At 42.8% G+C, this 20,485-nt stretch overlaps 1 protein-coding gene across 2 annotated transcripts in view; it reads right to left on the bottom strand.

Annotated features, from left to right (window-relative positions):
- Positions 1-1,502: 1,502 nt before the first annotated feature.
- SRD5A1 (steroid 5 alpha-reductase 1) overlaps positions 1,503-20,485 on the bottom strand; it is a 54,629-nt gene continuing 35,646 nt past the window's right edge. For both annotated transcript variants that reach the window (XM_084619036.1, XM_084619035.1), the window contains exons 4-5: positions 17,276-17,426; positions 1,503-3,274 (exon numbers count right to left, since the gene is read on the bottom strand). In XM_084619036.1, the coding sequence (XP_084475162.1) occupies positions 3,208-3,274; positions 17,276-17,426 (218 nt within the window). In that variant the 3' untranslated portion in view covers positions 1,503-3,207. The remainder of the gene's footprint in view (positions 3,275-17,275; positions 17,427-20,485) is intronic.

The following is a 20,485-nucleotide window of genomic DNA, read 5'->3' on the forward strand; positions in this document are numbered from 1 at the left end:
TTAGCTAGTTATAGAAGTATAAAAGAAAATCAAAATCACTGTCTGCTAGTGTAAGGGTCTTCTCTTACTGTGACTGTCTGAGGCCCTGTTCTTAGGCTAAGGCCTTTGGCTAAGCAGCAGAGGGAGCCATAAGCTGGGAAGCGACCGGTCACATCCTCACATTCCAAACTATTCATGCTGAAATAAGGCAATCTGGGGCTGTTAGAAAGGTGATCTGATCTATCACCTCCCAAGAAAGGGAAGAGCCTAGAGGATGTAAAAGGAAGTTTAGTTTGATAGTTTTCTGTTCGGTAAGAACTCACTTATCAATAGACACAGCTGGAAAACCCTTATGTCTTTATAGATGTAGTTGTGAAATCCTCACTTCTGTATTGTTTTGTCATTATAGTTCCCACTTTGCCATTGTTTATTTACATGGTCTCTGTTTGGTTCTGTGATTTTCTGTCTGCTGTATAATTAATTTTGCTGGGTGTTGTCATAAATATAAAGGGAAGGGTAAGCCCCTTTAAAATCCCTCCTGGCAGGAGGAAAAATCCTCTCACCTGTAAAGGGTTAAGAAGCTAAAGGTAACCTCGCTGGCACCTGACCAAAATGACCAATGAGGAGATAAGATACTTTCAAAAGCTGGGAGGAAGGAGAGAAACAAAGGGTCTGTGTCTGTTTTGTATGCTGCTTTTGCTGGGGATAGAGCAGGAATGGAGTCTTAGAACTTTAGTAAGTAATCTAGCTAGGTATGTGTTAGATTATGATTTCTTTAAATGGCTGAGAAAAGAACTGTGCTGAGTCACAAACTGTGATGCAGCAGGGAAATTGTGAGGCGAATCCAACAGAGGGAGCTCCAACTCAAGTTGCAGGTGGTAAGAAGGAACTGAGTGGAGTCAGGGTGCTGGCACCCTTATGTATCATAGAATATCAGGGTTGGAAGGGACCCCAGAAGGTCATCTAGTCCAACCCCCTGCTCGAAGCAGGACCAATTCCCAGTTAAATCATCCCAGCCAGGGCTTTGTCAAGCCTGACCTTAAAAACCTCTAAGGAAGGAGATTCTACCACCTCCCTAGGTAACGCATTCCAGTGTTTCACCACCCTCTTAGTGAAAAAGTTTTTCCTAATATCCAATCTAAACCTCCCCCACTGCAACTTGTAATATGTAGGCTGCAATATGTAGCCTCAGGAAGGGCCATGAGAAGGTACAGGTGTGGCAAAAAAGTCTCCAGCTTGCAGTGGGCAAGACACCAACACACCAGTGTGGAATACACATCTGCACACACTGTAAGAAGAACCAGTGGTATCATACTTTCTGATCACTTTGCACTCCCAGTTAAATACACAGAAGTCATATGAGGCATTAAATCTTAGAAAACGATCCCCAGACAAAGGAACCAAACTTTTTAAAAAACTGTTTTGTTCCTTCAATATGCTTCTCCCCTCTCTGGTTGAATCTGTCAAACACAGCACCTACTGGGAAGGAAACAGAATTTTAATAAGTTTTTGTTAACCACCTGCCAAAATCCAAAAATGACGAACAGTACAGCAAAGCTGCTTTAGAGGGAAGGAGATGGTGAGGAGGTTAATTTCAGTGTGAGTAGGCAAAGTCTGCCTTGTTGGTCTGAACTGGGAGGTAGGTAGCCTCAAATGATGTTGGAATTAAGATAAGGCTTTAAAGAAGGCAATACACCTAAGCTTTGTTTGTCTTCAAAGCAGCACTTGAGATCTAAAAAGTGTCCAGGCATACTGAGACTATTTAAAAGGTAACCTCCCAAGGAAACAAAAACAACCCTCCTCCCTTGACCTCACCCAAAAAAGAGAAACTGGGCTTGTGTCTTTCCTTAGGATTTAAATAAAGGAAAACAAAATTGTTAAAACACTTTCTGCTTGTTTTTTACATTAAAGATTCAGGACTTATTCCTACTTCTCCAGTTACCATAGTCTTTTAGAGTAGATATCACAAGAGAAAGGAGACTGAAAGCTGAGCAACTGGGAAGAGAAGAGATTTTTAAATCACTATTTAAAACTCCATTTACTTTTAGTCTCTGTTTAAAACCCAGCAATTAAGTCTCTGTTTAAGATTCAACAGCCCCACTCTTTCAGTTAAGGTACTAGAACTCTCGTGAGTTTACTGTGAGCTTACCGAAGTCCTTTAGCAAATCTAGGAAAGGAGAACAGACTTGACATTATTAAGGTAAAAACAAGTATTCAAAAATCCAGTTCTCTTTGGAAAACAGATGTCATCCATGCACTTATCACAAAGAAGTAAAAACATTTTTGAAAAATTCTCTATAGTTCTCGTGAAGTTTGTTATTTTAGGCAAGCCAGAAAACAGTGCTACCTAAAACTGCTAAAAGTGTCAAAGACCCTAAACCTCCTAAACCAGAAATAGATACGAAATGTAAACTGCAGAAGTCATTAGGGGACTAGTAAGCAATTAAGGCAAATCGTTTACCAGTAACACTAACATTCTTGTATGAAAAATAAAAAGTGGAACAAAGAGTACAATGGAAAAAATAAGGAAAGCAGAACATGTCATGGAAGTGGGTGAGAAGACAGCCCCTGAAAAGTACTTGAGAGAGTTATCAATCTGGAGGAAGACGTAAATCTTAACCCATTATTTGCCAAAGTTACTGCTACTGTCATAAGTAGTGCATGTCGTGTTAACAGTGTTCTATTGTTTGTGCCTGCACAGATGTGTGGGGGCTGAGGTACCTCTCACCACTACTCCTTGCTCAGTGGCTGGGTATAATACTGAGTACAAAGACTACATGTAGTGACACTACTAGCACTAGATTATCCATGGGGGGTAAGGCAAGTCAATCCAGTGTTTGTGTGGGGGTAGATAGTACACAAGCACCCACTGCTATGGTGCAATATATGAAATCTTGGAGGTGTTGTGCCTGGCTGAGGCAGAAACAGCAACAGGTAGAGGCAGGATAAGAAGCAGTACAGGCACCACTGTAGTTCCAATGATGAAGATATGATCTTACTAAGGCATTTATTACACTGTGCTCCAGATAGGAACAGGATGGCTGATTCTTCTGTCACTATCACCTTATCCATCAGTTGTATTTTATATGTTAGGAAACGAACATAAGTGGCACTGAAAATGTTCAAAGAAAACCTTTAGGCTAACTTGTTGGGAGTTGTTTGTGAACTGAATATTTTCAGAAGAGCAGCCACCATCATTCAAAGTCAGCCAACTCCATGACGCACACCTCAGAACACAAATGGAATCACAATCTTCCTGGACTTTGGGTAGTCTTCAAATTTCTCAAGATACCATCTGAAAAAAGAAAGCACTTGAATTAGTATTCATCTTCAAAATACTACAAAAGAGACTAAATTATTGTAGGAAACGGACAGAGAAACATTTATAGTAATATAAGTAGATTAATCTACAAAGGAACATCACCAGGCCTCACTTCATGTGCAGAACTCCTATTTTAAAATTATCACACCCATCCTCATGAGATCAGAGTGCTGACTACAAAAATGAATTCAAACCTATTGTTGCCAACAATGGTGAAATCAAATTAATGAGAGTGGTGTGTGTGGAGCCAGTGTTGGACTAGATTGATGACTGATATCTTTCTAATATGGGAAATGTAAGAAAGAGTGACTCCACAGCAGACCCCAGAATTTGGCCTGATCTTTAGAAAGAAATATGTTTCGCAAAAAGAAAAGGAGTACTTGTAGCACCCTAGAGACTAACCAATTTATTTGAGCATAAGCTTTCGTGAGCTACAGCATCCGATGAAGTGAGCTGTAGCTCACGAAAGCTTATGCTCAAATAAATTGGTTAGTCTCTAAGGTGCCACAAGTACTCCTTTTATTTTTGCGAATACAGACTAACACGGCTGTTACTCTGAAACCCATATGTTTCTCAGGTACCCTACTGAGCTTGTGTTGACTGAAATTGTCTGCCAGTTTTACAACCTCAGTGTTAATTGCAGAAACACATTCAGAGACAAAGAGTTTGTTCTAAAAGTAACAAGATAACAGCTGACCTTTATGGCTGGTACAACTTTGTTTTTCTGAACTCTGGAGTAAGATTTGTGAAATCTCCCCACTCTTGTATGCTTATCTTGTTCATTTCCTTTTTGATATAACAAGTGGGATGAATAGACTTATTGAAGTCTGCCATGTCCCACTGATTTTAGAGCGGTTGTGTTAAAGGATGGGTAGGTGATAAAATACAGATGTGACAGGATATACATTGGAGTGTGAATATAGTTGTATGTAGGTTTGAATGAGGAATGAAAGATTAAAGGTTCAGGTGCCAGCCTTAAAATAAGACCGTTTGGCTGAAGAATGCAGTGGACGAGATAGCCCGATAACCCTGAGGGCATACTTGCCCCAAGGACAGGAGGGCTGAAGTACAAGATAACAACATACCATCATTTTGTCATTGCTGTGCCATCTGCGTGATTATCACTTCAAACATGAGAACAGCATGATGAAGCAAACCCTACACACCACACAACAAAAACACTAACCCAGGAAACAAATCCTGCAACAAACCCTGGTGCCAACTATGTCTGCATATCTATTCAAAGGACACCATCATAGGACCTAACCACATCAGCCACACCATCAGGGGCTCATTCACCTGCACATCTAACCAACGTGATATATGCCATCATGTGCCAGCAATGCCCCTCTGCCATGTACATTGGCCAAACCGGACAGTTTCTACGCAAAAGAATAAATGGACACAAATCTGACATCAGGAATTATAACATTCAAAAACCAGTAGGAGAACACTTCCATCTCCCTGGTCACTCAATAACAGACTTAAAAGTGGCAGTTCTTCAACAAAAAAACTTCAGAAACAGTCTCCATCGAGAAACTGCAGAACTGGAACTAATTTGCAAACTGGACACCATCAAATTAGGCCTGAATAGAGACTGGGAGTGCCTGGGGCACTACAGAAACTAAATCAATGTGTTAGTCTCTAACGTGCCACAAGTACTCCCTGTTGTTTTAAAAAAATCTAATTTCCCCTTGCTAAATACTCACACCTTCCTATCAATTGTCTGAAATAGGCCAACTTGTTTACACTGGCCTCATTAACACAACAAAAGTGACTTCCACTCCTTCTTGTCAACTGGTTGAGAATTGCCTACCTCCAACTTAAACTGAATTGGCTTGTTAGCACTGACCCCCCCCCCACTTGGTAAGGCAACTCCCATCTTTTCAAATGCTGTGTATTTATACCTCCCTACTGTATGTTCCACTCCATGCATCTAATGTAGTGGATTTAGCCCACAAAAGCTTATGCCCAAATACATTTGTTAGTCTCTAAAGTGCCGCAAGGATTCTCGTTGTTTTTGCTGATACAGACTAACATGGCTACCACTCGGAAACCTGTTGCCTATAAACTTGTATGAGGATAAGTTCCTATAAAAACAGACCCTGAAGATTGAGGACTTTGGTCTGATTCTGCAAACCAACCTCCAAGAGCATCGGATGCGCATCTGACAAGACCCTGCTCCACCCTCGTGTCCAGGGCACCTTGCCAGACACCTGGCACAAGCAACTTCTAGGCTGGTAACTATAACAACCTTGCAGAACTTGTGGGTGTATGTGTAGAATATCAGGGTTGGAAGGGACCTCAGGAGGTCATCTAGTCCAACCCCCTGCTCAAAAGCAGGACCCATCCCCAATTAAATCATCCCAGCCAGGGCTTTGTCAAGCCTGACCTTAAAAACTTCTAAGGAAGGAGATTCCACCACCTCCCTAGGCAACACATTCCAGTGTTTCACCACCCTCCTAGTGAAAAAGTTTTTCCTAATATCCAACCTAAACCTTCCCCACTGCAACTTGAGACCATTACTCCTTGTCCTGTCCTCTTCCACCACTGAGCATAGTCTAGAACCATCCTCTCTGGAACCACCTCTCAGGTAGTTGAAAGCAGCTATCAAATCCCCCCTCATTCTTCTCTTCCACAGACTAAACAATCCCAGTTCCCTCAGCCTCTCCTCATAAGTCATGTGTTCCAGACCCCTAATCATTTTTGTGGCCCTTCGCTGGACTCTCTCCAATTTATCCACATCCTTCTTGTAGTGTGGGGCCCAAAACTGGACACAGTACTCCAGATGAGGCCTCACCAATGTCGAATAGAGGGGGATGATTACGTCCCTCGATCTGCTCGCTATGCCCCTAATTATACATCCCAAAATGCCATTGGCCTTCTTGGCAACAAGGGCACACTGCTGACTCATATCCAGCTTCTCATCCACTGTCACCCCTAGGTCCTTTTCCGCAGAACTGCTGCCTAGCCATTCGATCCCTAGTCTGTAGCTGTGCATTGGGTTCTTCCGTCCTAAGTGCAGGACCCTGCACTTATCCTTATTGAATCTCATCAGATTTCTTTTGGCCCAATCCTCCAATTTGTCTAGGTCCTTCTGTATCCTATCCCTCCCCTCCAGCGTATCTACCACTCCTCCCAGTTTAGTATCATCCGCAAATTTGCTGAGAGTGCAATCCACACCATCCTCCAGATCATTTATGAAGATATTGAACAAAACCGGCCCCAGGACCGACCCCTGGGGCACTCCACTTGTTACCGGCTGCCAACTAGACATGGAGCCATTGATCACTACCCGTTGAGCCCGACAATCTAGCCAACTTTCTACCCACCTTATAGTGCATTCATTCAGCCCATAGTTCTTTAACTTGCTGATAAGAATACTGTGGAAGACCGTGTCAAAAGCTTTGTTAAAGTCAAGATACAAGACATCCACTGCTTTCCCTTCATCCACAGAACCAGTAATCTCATCATAGAAGGCGATTAGATTAGTCAGGCATGACCTTCCCTTGGTGAATCCATGCTGACTGTTCCTGATCACTTTCCTCTCATGTAAGTGCTTCAGGATTGATTCTTTGAGGACCTGCTCCATGATTTTTCCGGGGACTGAAGTGAGGCTCACTGGCCTGTAGTTCCCAGGATCCTCTTTCTTCCCTTTTTTAAAGATTGGCACTACATTAGCCTTTTTCTAGTCATCCGGGACCTCCCCCATTCGCCACGAGTTTTCAAAGATAATGGCCAATGGCTCTGCAATCACAGCCGCCAGTTCCTTTAGCACTCTCGGATGCAACTCGTCCAGCCCCATGGACTTGTGCACGTCCAGCTTTTCTAAATAGTCCCTAACCACCTCTTTCTCCACAGAGGGCTGGCCATCTATTCCCCATGTTGTGATGCCCAGCGCAGCAGTCTGGGAGCTGACTTTGTTCGTGAAGACAGAGGCAAAAAAAGCATTGAGTACATTAGCTTTTTCCACATCCTCTGTCACTAGGTTGCCACCCTCGTTCATTAAGGGGCCCATACTTTCCTTGGCTTTCTTCTTGTTGCCAACACACCTGAAGAAACCCTTCTTGTTACTCTTAACATCTCTCGGTTGCTGCAGCTCCAGGTGCGATTTGGCCCTCCTAATTTCATTCCTACATGCCTGAGCAATATTTTTATACTCTTCCCTGGTCATATGTCCAACCTTCCACTTCTTGTAAGCTTCTTTTTTATGCTTAAGATCCGCTAGGATTTCACTGTTAAGCCAAGCTGGTCGCCTGCCATATTTACTATTCTTTCGACACATCGGGATGGTTTGTCCGTGTAACCTCAACAGGGATTCCTTGAAATACAGCCAGCTCTCCTGGACTCCTTTCCCCTTCATGTTAGTCCCCCAGGGGATCCTACCCATCCGTTCCCTGAGGGAGTCGAAGTCTGCTTTCCTGAAGTCCAGGGTCCGTATCCTTCTGCTTACCTTTCTTCCCTGTGTCAGGATCCTGAACTCAACCAACTCATGGTGTGTGTGTGTGTGAATGAGATGTTATAGCTATAAGTGATTGCTTACTCTGATTCTTTTTGTATTAGCAATAAACACGGCATATTGCCATATCCAGTTTAATAAGATCCTGCTGGTTTTTATTTTCTTGGTATAACACAAGGGCAAGTGGGTGGCCCAACATCATACGAAGTAGATAATGTACCACAGAAAGTGCACAGATTCCATTACAAGATGGATACATTGGGATGATGAAAGTGAAGTGGGTGGATTTTAGAGCAGCTGCAAGAAACAGCATGAGGAAGGACTGACAGGTTGGAACAATAGTACCTTCCTCTAGGTAAGGATCTATATCAACTCTCATCAGAATTTAGATATACCAATTCAGACTGCTGGTGAGAAAGAAAACAAATCATGAGGCTTAATCATCTCCAAACCTGGAAAAAGACCCAGGCTTATTTTGGTAGTATTGTAAAAGATTTGTCAGCTTTCAAGCTACTACACCCTCAAAAGGGACGCCATCAACTTCAAAACAAGACCATTTTAAAAAATGAGTTAAGTGTTTTGAGGTACTACACCTGTTCCTGGGTCCTTGTTTTACAAACATATTTTCCTGTTTTAAAAATATTTTTCTTCCCCTTCTTGCTGTGTGAATTGGGATCTGACTCTCACATCCTGGTGAAATGGGATCTGACTTGTGTTCATATTACCAGATCCAATGGCAGGATCAGGGTCTAAGTAACTATTAAGGGGAAACATTAAAACTGACTACACAGAAAAGACTGTCAAATGCACAAAATAAAGCATCTGGCATAATTTTTCTCTACTCTTTCATTTAGGGTTTTTTCCCCCCACACATCCCCTCCTGCTTGTCTTCTATGACACTCTTTTTTCCTCCTCCTCGACCTTTTCTACCTTTCAACAGGCTCCCTGTGCAAAAAGTTTGCACAAGGCAACTGGCAAGGATTATTCAGTTTTCTTCTTCTTTGAAGGAGTTGGCAAAAGCTTGATGTAGGAAGAAACTGGAAAAATCCTAGGCAATTTGCCTTGGCAAACTATTTATACCTGATTGTGTTTATATTGAGCTTTAGGAACTCTAGCCACAGTTGATCTCACATCACTGCAGCTTGACAGTGCTAGCACCTTGTGGAAGTGCTCGTGTAGAGCAGTGGTAGCAGGGAGGATTTGATTTAAATCAAATTGACTCAATTTGGATTTCTACATAAAAATGCATTCTTGTTGGTTGTTATAACCTTAATACATATTCTTCACAACTCAGAGATAGATGAAGATTTCATTTTTAGAAAGTACACACTGTACATTTTAAAAGTGATTTATTTTGAAAACTTTTCAGATTAGTTTTACAGCTATATCAGAAAATGAATGATTGTTTGGTTATTTCATTTACCAAAGGTAACTGAGGCTGATATTTATGAAGTCATTGGGAGATGAAATATCTCCAATTCAACAGGTTAATCATTAATATTTGGAGGATTTTCTTGCTGTGCTGTATTAGGAGGACAACACCACCAGACCGACATTTAAATTGTTTTATTTAACTAAAACAACAATGTTATGTATTCTGTTCTTCAACAGCAAACATATAATATTTTAACAAAACAAGCATATGAAGTTTTGAATTTAGTTAAACATTCAAGTTTTTTAAAATCAGGTTTGTTTTTGTTAAAATTGTTTTTAACTAAATTATTTTTATCCACCCTGAGTGGTAGAGATTTATCACTATGTCCTAAGTCTGGAAGAATTGCCTACAATTTTAAGGAGTCTACTACAAAAGGAGTAGGTTTAATCAGTTTAATTCTGCAGTTGTCATTATCAGCCTCCAGCTACTTAGTCTAATCCAATTGCTCCATGCCACGTATCAGGGTGGATAAAAATCAATTTAAAAAAAAATCAAGAAAATCAGATTTTTTTTATTTAAATCGGATTTTTTTGATAAAACACTTTTTGAGGAAAAAACCTATCTAAAGATAGTTTTAATTACAATACATTATAGCTCAAAGATATTTCATCATGGAATAGAGATAATAAATTCTAATTCTATAGTATGAGACCACATATTCATGTAATGTTAAAGAAAAGTTTTGTAAATGAGTTCCAATAGTTCATGGATTAGGGACCCAATCTTACGGGGTTTCAGGGGCTTCTGTTTAGATTATTTAGGCTAATCTTTCTATCCACCCAATGGGACTTAGCGCTCAGTCTAGAAGATACCATCCGAGGTGCTTAGTTTTGCAGTTCTCAAACTGGATTTGTGTCGCCAGAGACAACATACTTTTTAACAGCAAAAATGTTTTATAATAAATAAATAAATACATAATATACAGAGGTGAGAAATCACAGACCTCAATCCATTTGTCCCTCTGCAAATTTGTGTACACAAAGTCAATCCCCTACCTCTCTCTAAAAGTGCAAAGTTTCAAAAAGTTCAATGAATAGAAGATTGTTGGGGGAATAGATCTGGACATGGAGAAGAAGTCTGGAGATAAATGCAAGAAGGGAGGAACAGGCAGTAGAAACAAAAGTGAAACTGAGCAGCATATTCCAGAAGTCTTGAGGTCTTTCTGAGTGTAGCCTTCATTGATTTGAGATCTACCATACCAGTCTCTCACTAGAAGGGAAAACCTATAATGGCAGCAGGCCATAAAAGAGACTCAGTTGGGAATATTTTAATGAAGTTCCTCTACCTGTGGGTAAGACAGGTATGTGTGCACAATGCAAAGAGTACAACAAAGAAATGCAAGGCCTGGTTTCCCGAATGAAACAACAATATGAGAAGTGTTCCTTCTCAGGAGGAAGCTCCATTGAAGATGATGAAAGGAACATGTCTGAACATGCAGGATCTTCAGGTTGGTAAACGTTTTATTTCCTGCTTCTTTCTTAAAGACTGCCTGTCTTCCTTCTGGACTATTCTTGAATTCTCATGTTTGAGCAAAAAATATAGTTGTTACTCTATGGTACTATCGTTTTAGATGCAGTTGTGATAAAAAAATAAATAGCTGAAATAGGCAGATCTTCCTTTTACAATTTCACTTTTAAAGTAGTACTGAGTGTCAGTAAATGCAACGAGTAATACTAAATGAGCAGTATGATAATAATAGTGAAATAACTGCATTGACTTATTTTGTTTAATCATAGCCCTGGTCTACACTAGGACTTTAGGTCGAATTTAGCAGCCTTAAATCGATGTAAACCTGCACCCGTCCACACAATGAAGCCCTTTATTTCCACTTAAAGGGCTCTTAAAATTGATTTCCTTACTCCACCCCTGACAAGTGGATTAGCGCTTAAATCGGCCTTGCCGGCTCGAATTTGGGGTACTGTGGACACAATTCGATGGTATTGGCCTCCGGGAGCTATCCCAGAGTGCTCCATTGTGACCGCTCTGGATAGCACTCTCAACTCAGATGCACTGGCCAGCTAGACAGGAAAAGAACCGCGAACTTTTGAATCTCATTTCCTGTTTGGCCAGCGTGGCAAGCTGCAGGTGACCATGCAGAGCTCATCAGCAGAGGTGACCATGATGGAGTCCCAGAATCGCAAAAGAGCTCCAGCATGGACCGAATGGGAGGTACGGGATCTGATCGCTGTATGGGGAGAGGAATCGGTGCTATCAGAACTCCGTTCCAGTTTTCGAAATGCCAAAACCTTTGTCAAAATCTCCCAGGGCATGAAGGACAGAGGCCATAAGGGACCGAAGCAGTGCCGCGTGAAGCTGAAGGAGCTGAGGCAAGCCTACCAGAAAACCAGAGAGGCGAATGGCCGCTCCAGGTCAGAGCCCCAAACATGCCGCTTCTATGATGAGCTGCATGCCATTTTAGGGGGTTCAGCCACCACTATCCCCCGCCGTGTTGTTTGACTCCTTCAATGGAGATGGAGGCAATACGGAAGCAGGTTTTGGGGACGAAGAAGATGATGATGAGGAGGAGGTTGTAGATAGCTCACAGCAAGCAAGCGGAGAAACCGGTTTTCCCGACAGCCAGGAACTGTTTCTCACCCTGGACCTGGAGCCAGTACCCCCCAAACCCACCCAAGGCTGCCTCCTGGACCCAGCAGGTGGAGAAGGGACCTCCGGTGAGTGTACCTTTTAAAATACTATACATGGTTTAAAAGCAAGCATGTGAAAGGATTATTTTGCCCTGGCATTCACGGCTCTCCTGGATGTACTCCCAAAGCCTTTGCAAAAGGTTTCTGGGGAGGGCAGCCTTATTGCGTCCTTCATGGTAGGACACTTTACCACTCCAGGCCAGTAACACGTACTCTGGAATCATTGTACAACAGAGCATTGCAGTGTATGTTTGCTGGCGTTCAAACAACATCCGTTCTTTATCTCTCTGTGTTATCCTCAGGAGAGTGAGATATAATTTATGGTCTCCTGGTTGAAATAGAGTGCTTTTCTTCAGGAGACACTCAGAGGAGCCCATTCCTGCTGGGCTGTTTGCCTGTGGCTAAACAGAAATGTTCCCCGCTGTTAGCCACAGGGAGGGGGGAGGGTTGAGGGAGTAGCCACGCGGTGGGGGGAGGCAAAATGCGACCTTGTAACGAAAGCACATGTGCTGTGTATGTAATGTTAACAGCAATGTTTACCCTGAAAAAGTGTAGCCACTGTTTTATAAAATATGTCTTTTTAAATACCGCTGTCCCTTTTTTTTTTCTCCACCAGCTGCATGTGTTTCAATGATCACAGGATCTTCTCCTTCCCAGACGCTACTGAAGCTTAGAAAGAAAAAAAAACGCACTCGAGATGAAATGTTCTCCAAGCTCATGCTGTCCTCCCACACTGACAGAGCACAGACGAATGCGTGGAGGCAAATAATGTCAGAGTACAGGAAAGCACAAAATGACCGGGAGGAGAGGTGGCGGGCTGAAGAGAGTAAGTGGCGGGCTGAAGACAGGGCTGAAGCTCAAATGTGGCGACAGCGTGATGAGAGGAGGCAGGATTCAATGCTGAGGCTGCTGGAGGACCAAACCAGTATGCTCCAGTGTATGGTTGAGCTGCAGCAAAGGCAGCTGGAGCACAGACTGCCACTACAGCCCCTGTGTAACCAACCGCCCTCCTCCCCAAGTTCCATAGCCTCCACACCCAGACGCCCAAGAACGCGGTGGGGGGGCCACTGGCCAACCAGCCACTCCGCCACAGAGTATTGCCCCAAAAAATGAAGGCTGGCATTCAATAAATTTTAAAGTTGTAAACTTTTAAAGTGCTGTGTGGCATTTTCCTTCCCTCCTCCACCACCCCTCCTGGACTACCTTGGTAGTCATCCCCCTATTTGTGTGATGAATGAATAAAGAATGCATGAATGTGAAGCAACAATGACTTTATTGCCTCTGCAAGCGGTGATTGAAGGGAGGAGGGGCGGGTGGTTAGCTTACAGGGAAGTAGAGTGAACCAAGGGGCGGGGGGTTTCATCAAGGAGAAACAAACAGAACTTTCACACCGTAGCCTGGCCAGTCATGAAACTGGTTTTCAAAGCTTCTCTGATGTGTACCGCGCCCTCCTGTGCTCTTCTAACCGCCCTGGTGTCTGGCTGCGCGTAACCAGCAGCCAGGCAATTTGCCTCAACCTCCCACCCCGCCATAAACGTCTTCCCCTTACTCTCACAGATATTGTAGAGCACACAGCAAGCAGTAATTAACAGTGGGAATATTGGTTTCGCTGAGGTCTAAGCGAGTCAGTAAACTGCGCTAGCGCGCCTTTAAGCGTCCAAATGCACATTCTACCACCATTCTGCACTTGCTTAGCCTGTAGTTGAACAGCTCCTGACTACTGTCCAGGCTGCCTGTGTACGGCTTCATGAGCCATGGCATTAAGGGGTAGGCTGGGTCCCCAAGGATACACATAGGCATTTCAACATCCCCAACAGTTATTTTCTGGTCTGGGAATAAAGTCCCTTCCTGCAGCTTTTGAAACAGACCAGAGTTCCTGAAGATGCGAGCGTCATGTACCTTTCCAGGGCCATCCCACGTTGATGTTGGTGAAACGTCCCTTGTGATCCACCAGAGCTTGCAGCACTATTGAAAAGTACCCCTTGCGGTTTATGTACTCGGCGGCTTGGTGCTCCGGTGCCAAGATAGGGATATGGGTTCAGTCTATGGCCCCACCACAGTTAGGGAATCCCACTGCAGCAAAGCCATCCACTATGACCTGCACATTTCCCAGGGTCACTACCCTTGATATCAGCAGATCTTTGATTGTGTGGGCTACTTGCATCACAGCAGCCCCAACAGTAGATTTGCTTACTCCAAATTGATTCCCAACTGACCGGTAGCTGTCTGGCATTGCAAGCTTCCACAGGGCTATCGCCACTCGCTTCTCAACTGTGAGGGCTGCTCTCATCTTGGTATTCATGCGCGTCAGGGCAAGGGAAAGCAAGTCACAAAGTTCTATGAAAGTGCCCTTATTCATGCGAAAGTTTCGCAGCCACTGGGAATCGTCCCAGACCTGCAACACTATGTGGTCCCACCAGTCTGTGCTTGTTTCCCGAGCCCAGAATCGGCGTTCCACAGCATGAACCTGCCCCATTAGCACCATGATGCATGAGGACTGGAGTGGTTATTTGTACAAACTACCTAATGTCTCATTCACTTTATAGGGTGCTTTAAGCAATCACTTAACATTCCTTAGAAGTGACAATTAACATACTCGGTTAAGAAAGGAAAAAATGAAATTGGCTATGCTATCATTAGGTTACAGAGTAACAGCCGTGTTAGTCTGTATTCGCAAAAAGAAAAGGAGTACTTGTGGCACCTTAGAGACTAACCAATTTATTAGAGCATAAGCTTTCGTGAGCTACAGCTCACTGTAGCTCACGAAAGCTTATGCTCTAATAAATTGGTTAGTCTCTAAGGTGCCACAAGTACTCCTTTTCTTTTTATCATTAGGTTAGGAGCTTTTAATAATTATTCCTTACAAATCTTTCAGACCTTATGTAATTTCTTAAGAGGGAGGGAAGATCTGAAGCCTTTGATCCATACCCTACTCCTAATGAATCAGCTTTATAACTAGATATAGTGTTTAACTCTTCATAAATGTTGGTGGTTTACATGATAATGTTCTAAATATGGCCCCAAACCTACACATGCACAGTTCCATTGAGTTCAATAGGAATAGCTACATTCATAAAGTTACTGTAAAGTTTTTGCATGATCAGGACTTGTATCATGATACACTATCTCTTGGTCAGCAACTAGACAGCATCTTGATTATTTGTATTACCATAGCACTAAGGCGTCCCAGGCATGGAGCCAGACCCCAATGTGAGGTGCTACACAAAAACAGAACAAAAAGATTGATGTAATCTCTTTGTGGCAGGGACTAATATAATACAAGACACAACAGATGGATATAGAGAGATTGAGAGGGGATGTTAGGATATAGATATTCAGGCCTGTCTGTAAAGGCCTATACTCTAAGAATTTAGGTGTATTCTTATCACTTGGCTAGTTATAGAGGTACAAAAGAGAATCAAAATCACTGTCTGCCGGTGTAAGGGCCTTCTCTTACTGTGACAGTCTGAGGCCCTGTTCTTAGGCTAAGGCCTTTGGCTAAGCAACAGAGGCAGCCATAAGCTGGGAAGCGAACGGTCACATCCTCACATTCCAAACTAATCACATTGAAATAAGGTGCTATTGGGCTGTTAGGAATACAATCCTGTCCTGATAGTGCCTATCACATCCAAAGAAAGGGAAGTGCCTAGAAAATGTAAAAGGAAACTTAGTTTGATAGCATCCTGTCTGGCAAGATCTCACTTATCAATAGCTGGGATGTGAAATCCTCACTTCTGTATTGTTTTGTCATTATAGTTCCCACTTTGCTATTGTTTGTCTGTATAATCTCTGTCTGGTTCTGTGATTGTTTCTGTCTGCTGTATAATTAATTTTGCTGGGTGTAAACTAATTAAGGTGGTGGGATATAATTGGGTACATAATCATGTTACAATATGTTAGGATTGGTTAGTTAAATTTCAGGAACATGATTGGTTAAGGTATAGCTAAGCAGAAGTCAAGTTTTATTATATAGTCTGCAGTCAATCAGGAAGTAGGGGGGTGGGGGTGGGGGCGGGCATGCGGGTGGGGGAAATGGGAACAGGGAATGGGGGTAAGGAAACTGGAATCATGTTTTGCTAAAAGGGGAAATGGGAACAGGGAATGGGGCTGGGGAAACTGGAATCATGTTTGGCTAAGGGCAGGAATGGGAACAGGGACACAGGTGTAAGGCTCTGTGGTGTCAGAGCTGGGAAGGAGGATACTAAGGAAGGAAACTGGAATCATGCTTGCTGGAAGTTCACCCCAATAAACATCGAATTGTTTGCACCTTTGGACTTCGAGTATTGTTGTTCTCTGTTCATGCGAGAAGGACCAGGGAAGTGAGTGGGTGAAGGAATAAGCCCCCTAACAGGGGAGTACAAGGAGATCAGTGGAACAGTTTTGGTCACCATGATAGGCTGCAATTTCAGCCCCCCCGTAGTCTAACTGTTGTCATGTTGTGTGGCTGCCAGGGAACTGGTTATGGTGCCCCGATTTTCAGGGTAGAGCTGTACTGATACTGTGAATGCCCCACCTATGCTCCTCTCCATGTCCCCTGTGTCATAACTGAGTGTGGAGAGGCTGGATGCATCAGCTAAGGAGTTCTCAACTGAGCGGATCTAGCTGCTTTCTGGCCCTCTTGTACTCTGCAGGCAACATAAAGGGTCCAAAACACAACTATGAAGCCAATCCTCTGTTTTTTAAAAGCCCAGTATTAACTGAATTACTTTAGGGGGTTAATATAGATATTTCTCTGGAGTATTTCCATCCCAAGTATTCCAATATTAATTGCTAGCGCATCCAATTTACCAAGGCTAGTGATATTTTTAAAACCAAGACTGGACGTTTTTCTAAAAGCTATGCTCTAGGAATTATTTTGGGAAGTTATACGGCCTGTGTTATACAGGAGGTCAGACTAGATGATCACAGTGGTCCCATTTCGCCTTGGAATCTATGAAAATTAGAATTGTTTTTATTGCTTACTACTTACTTTTCACTCAGCTGAAACAAGCAACAATTACCTGCAAGTAAATTTGATTTTAAGCATTCCTTTAGGTTTCAGAAAAGTGTTCTTAGTAACAAAGGCAATGAAAGGAACATTGGGCAGGGTCCTCCTCTAATGACTTAATTCAACTGAGTTATGCCAACTTATACCTGCTCAGGAAATGGCCCTCATTTTTTTTAACATGCTATTCTCCCTCTGCCATTTCTTAAAAAGCCCCATAAGATTAGGATAAATTATTTTATTTTAAAATGCTTTCAGTAATCCAAATGTAAAGTTATCAAAAGAAAAAATACTTCAGAGTCAACATTTTTGTATGGCTACATATAAAACCCTCTTATATCTTTATGTTCTAGAAATATTTTTACACCCTAGAATTTGAGACTCAATAGCAGATAATTTAGAGGAAAAGTGAAGAAGAGGAGATTGAAATTTTTAAATTTTGAAAACTTACTGATGATGATGGTGTGCCCTGGAACCTAGGATGAAAAGTGTGCATATGGCAAAAGCAGCACTTTCAAAGGTGCAGCTGGCAAGAGCAAATCCAAACCATTCAAGAATCTCTCCAAAAAAGTTGGCTCCAGTTACATATTCAAACAATCCTCCTAAAGAACACAACACATTATTATAATTCGATGCAAGGAGAGTTACAATGGCACCTGTAACTGTAGTAATAGTTGAATCAGGAAGGGCTGGCTAGATTTCCTTTATTAACCCCATTTGTGGTAAAAGAATTACTTCTTTGCAAGGTTTCTACTATGAATGAGTTTCTTTTGGGCTAAGCAGTTCTGAAATCTCAACTTTCAGACAATTTTCGTAAATTACTAAAGTATGGGCAAAATAAGTTAACTGATTTCAGAAGGCTTTGTGCCTACATACATCGCTATTTTACACTGAAAAAAGCTGACTGTTCCATCTACAAAGAAGTCTTTTTGTATTGTAGAAAATTCTAAAATGGTTGAATTATTCATATTTGTGTGTGCTGTAGGGCCCAGTCTTCCTCAGTTAGTGAGACTACTCCCAGTAGTAATAAGAGCAGGAAATGGCCCTAATTTTTCCCTCTAAGGTTAACAAGCATATCTACATTCATAACGGTGCAACACATAATACAGAGTATTCTAGACATCAATTATGTTGGTACAGTAGGCTCTTATGACATATATTTCTGAAAGTAGGAATATAGATATATAAGACTGATAAATGACTTCAAAACATCTGTAATAATTTACCATGTCAGTTTGCAAGCAACCAGACAAAATATATTATAAGTGACGAGCAGGACAAGCTATTCCACAGCTATCTTAATAGCTATAAAGACTATGCAAAACTTCGTTGATTATATAAAAATCATAAATTCTACTACAAAACACAGTTTTCATACAATCATAGAATATCAGGGTTGGAAGGGACCTCAGGAGGTCATCTAGTCCAACCCCCTGCTCAAAGCAGGACCAATCCCCAACTAAATCATCCCAGCCAGGGCTTCATCAAGCATGACCTTAAAAATATCTAAGGAAGGAGATTCCACCACCTCCTTAGGTAACGCATTCCAGTGTTTCACCACCCTGCTAGTGAAAAACTTTTTCCTAATATCCAAACTAAACCTCCCCCACTGCAACTTGAGACCATTGCTCCTTGTTCTGTCATCAGCTACCACTGAGAACAGTCTAGATCCATCCTCTTTGGAACCCCCTTTCAGGTAGTTGAAAGCAGCTATCAAATCCCCCCTCATTCTTCTCTTCCGCAGACTAAACAATCCCAGTTCCCTCAGCCTCTCCTCATCAGTCATGTGTTCCAGTCCCCTAATAATTTTTGTTGCCCTCCGCTGGACTCTTTCCAATTTTTCCACATCCTTCTTGTAGTGTGGGGCCCAAAACTGGACACAGTACTCCAGATGAGGCCTCACCAATGTCGAATAGAGGGGAACGATCACATCCCTCGATCTGCTGGCAATGCCCCTACCTATACATCCCAAAATGCCATTGGCCTTCTTGGCAACAAGGACACACTGTTGACTCATATCCAGCTTCTCGTCCACTGTAACCCCTAGGTCCTTTTCTGCAGAACTGCTGCCAAGCCATTCGGTCCCTAGTCTGCAGCGGTGCATGGGATTCTTCCGTCCTAAGTGCAGGACTCTGCACTTGTCCTTGTTGAACCTCATCAGATTTCTTTTGGCCCAATCCTCTAATTTGTCTAGGGCCCTCTGTATCCTATCCCTACCCTCCAGCATATCTACCTCTCTTCCCAGTTTAGTGTCATCTGCAAACTTGCTGAGGGTGCAATCCATACCATCTTCCAGATCATTTATGAAGATATTGAACAAAATTGGCCCCAGGACCGACCTTTGGGCACTCCACTTGATACCATCTGCCAACTAGACATGGAGCCATTGATCAGTACCCGTTGAACCCGACAGTCTAGCCAACTTTCTATCCACCTTATAGTCCATTCATCCAGCCCGTACTTCTTTAACTTGCTGGCAAGAATACTGTGGGAGACCGTGTCAAAAGCTTTGCTAAAGTCAAGGAACAACACGTCCACCGCTTTCCCCTCATCCACAGAGCCAGTTATCTCGTCATAGAAGGCAATTAGATTAGTCAGGCATGACTTGTCCTTGGTGAATCCATGCTGACTGTTCCTGATCACTTTCGTCTCCTCTGTGTGCTTCAGAAGTGATTCCTTGAGGACCTGCTCCGTGATTTTTCCAGGAACTGAGATGAGGCTGACTGACCTGTAGTTCCCAGGATCCTCCTTCTTCCCTTTCTTAAAGATGGGCACTACATTAGCCTTTTTCCAGTCATCTGAGACTTCCCCCGATCGCCATGAGTTTTCAAAGATAATGGCCAATGGCTCTGCAGTCACATCCGCCAACTCCTTTAGCACTCTCAGATGCAGCGCATCCGGCCCCATGGACTTGCGCTCGTGCAGCTTTTCTAAATAGTCCCGAACCACTTCTTTCTCCACAGAGGGCTGGTCACCTCCTTCCCATGCTGTGCTGCCCAGTGCAGTGGTCTGGGAGCTGACCTTGTTCGTGAAGACAGAGGCAAAAAAAGCATTGAGTACATTAGCTTTTTCCACATCCTCTGCCACTAGGTTGCCTCCCTCATTCAGTAAGGGGCCCACACTTTCCTTGACTTTCATCTTGTTGCTAACATACCTGAAGAAACCCTTCTTGTTACTCTTAACATCTCTTGCTAGCTGCAACTCCAAAACTTCCTGATTTCACTCCTGCATGCCCGAGCAATATTTTTATACTCTTCCCTGGTCATTTGTCCAATCTTCCACTTCTTGTAACCTTCTTTTTTGTGTTTAAGATCAGCAAGGATTTCACTATTAAGCCAAGCTGGTCGCCTGCCATATTTACTATTCTTTCTACACACCAGGATGGTTTGTCCCTGCAACCTCAATGAGGATTCTTTAAAATACAGCCAGATCTCCTGGACTCCCTTCCCCTTCATGTTATTCTCCCAGGGGATCCTGCCCATCAGTTCCCTGAGGGAGTCAAAGTCTGCTTTTCTGAAGTCCAGGGTCCGTATTCTGCTGCTCTCCTTTCTTCCCTGTGTCAGGATCCTGAACTCGACCATCTCATGGTCACTGCCTCCCAGGTTCCCATCCACTTTAGCTTCCCCTACTAATTCTTCCTGATTTGTGAGCAGCAGGTCAA

Source organism: Lepidochelys olivacea, assembly GCF_965140295.1.
Source record: "Lepidochelys olivacea isolate rLepOli2 genome assembly, chromosome: 2".
Taxonomy (NCBI): domain Eukaryota; kingdom Metazoa; phylum Chordata; order Testudines; family Cheloniidae; genus Lepidochelys; species Lepidochelys olivacea.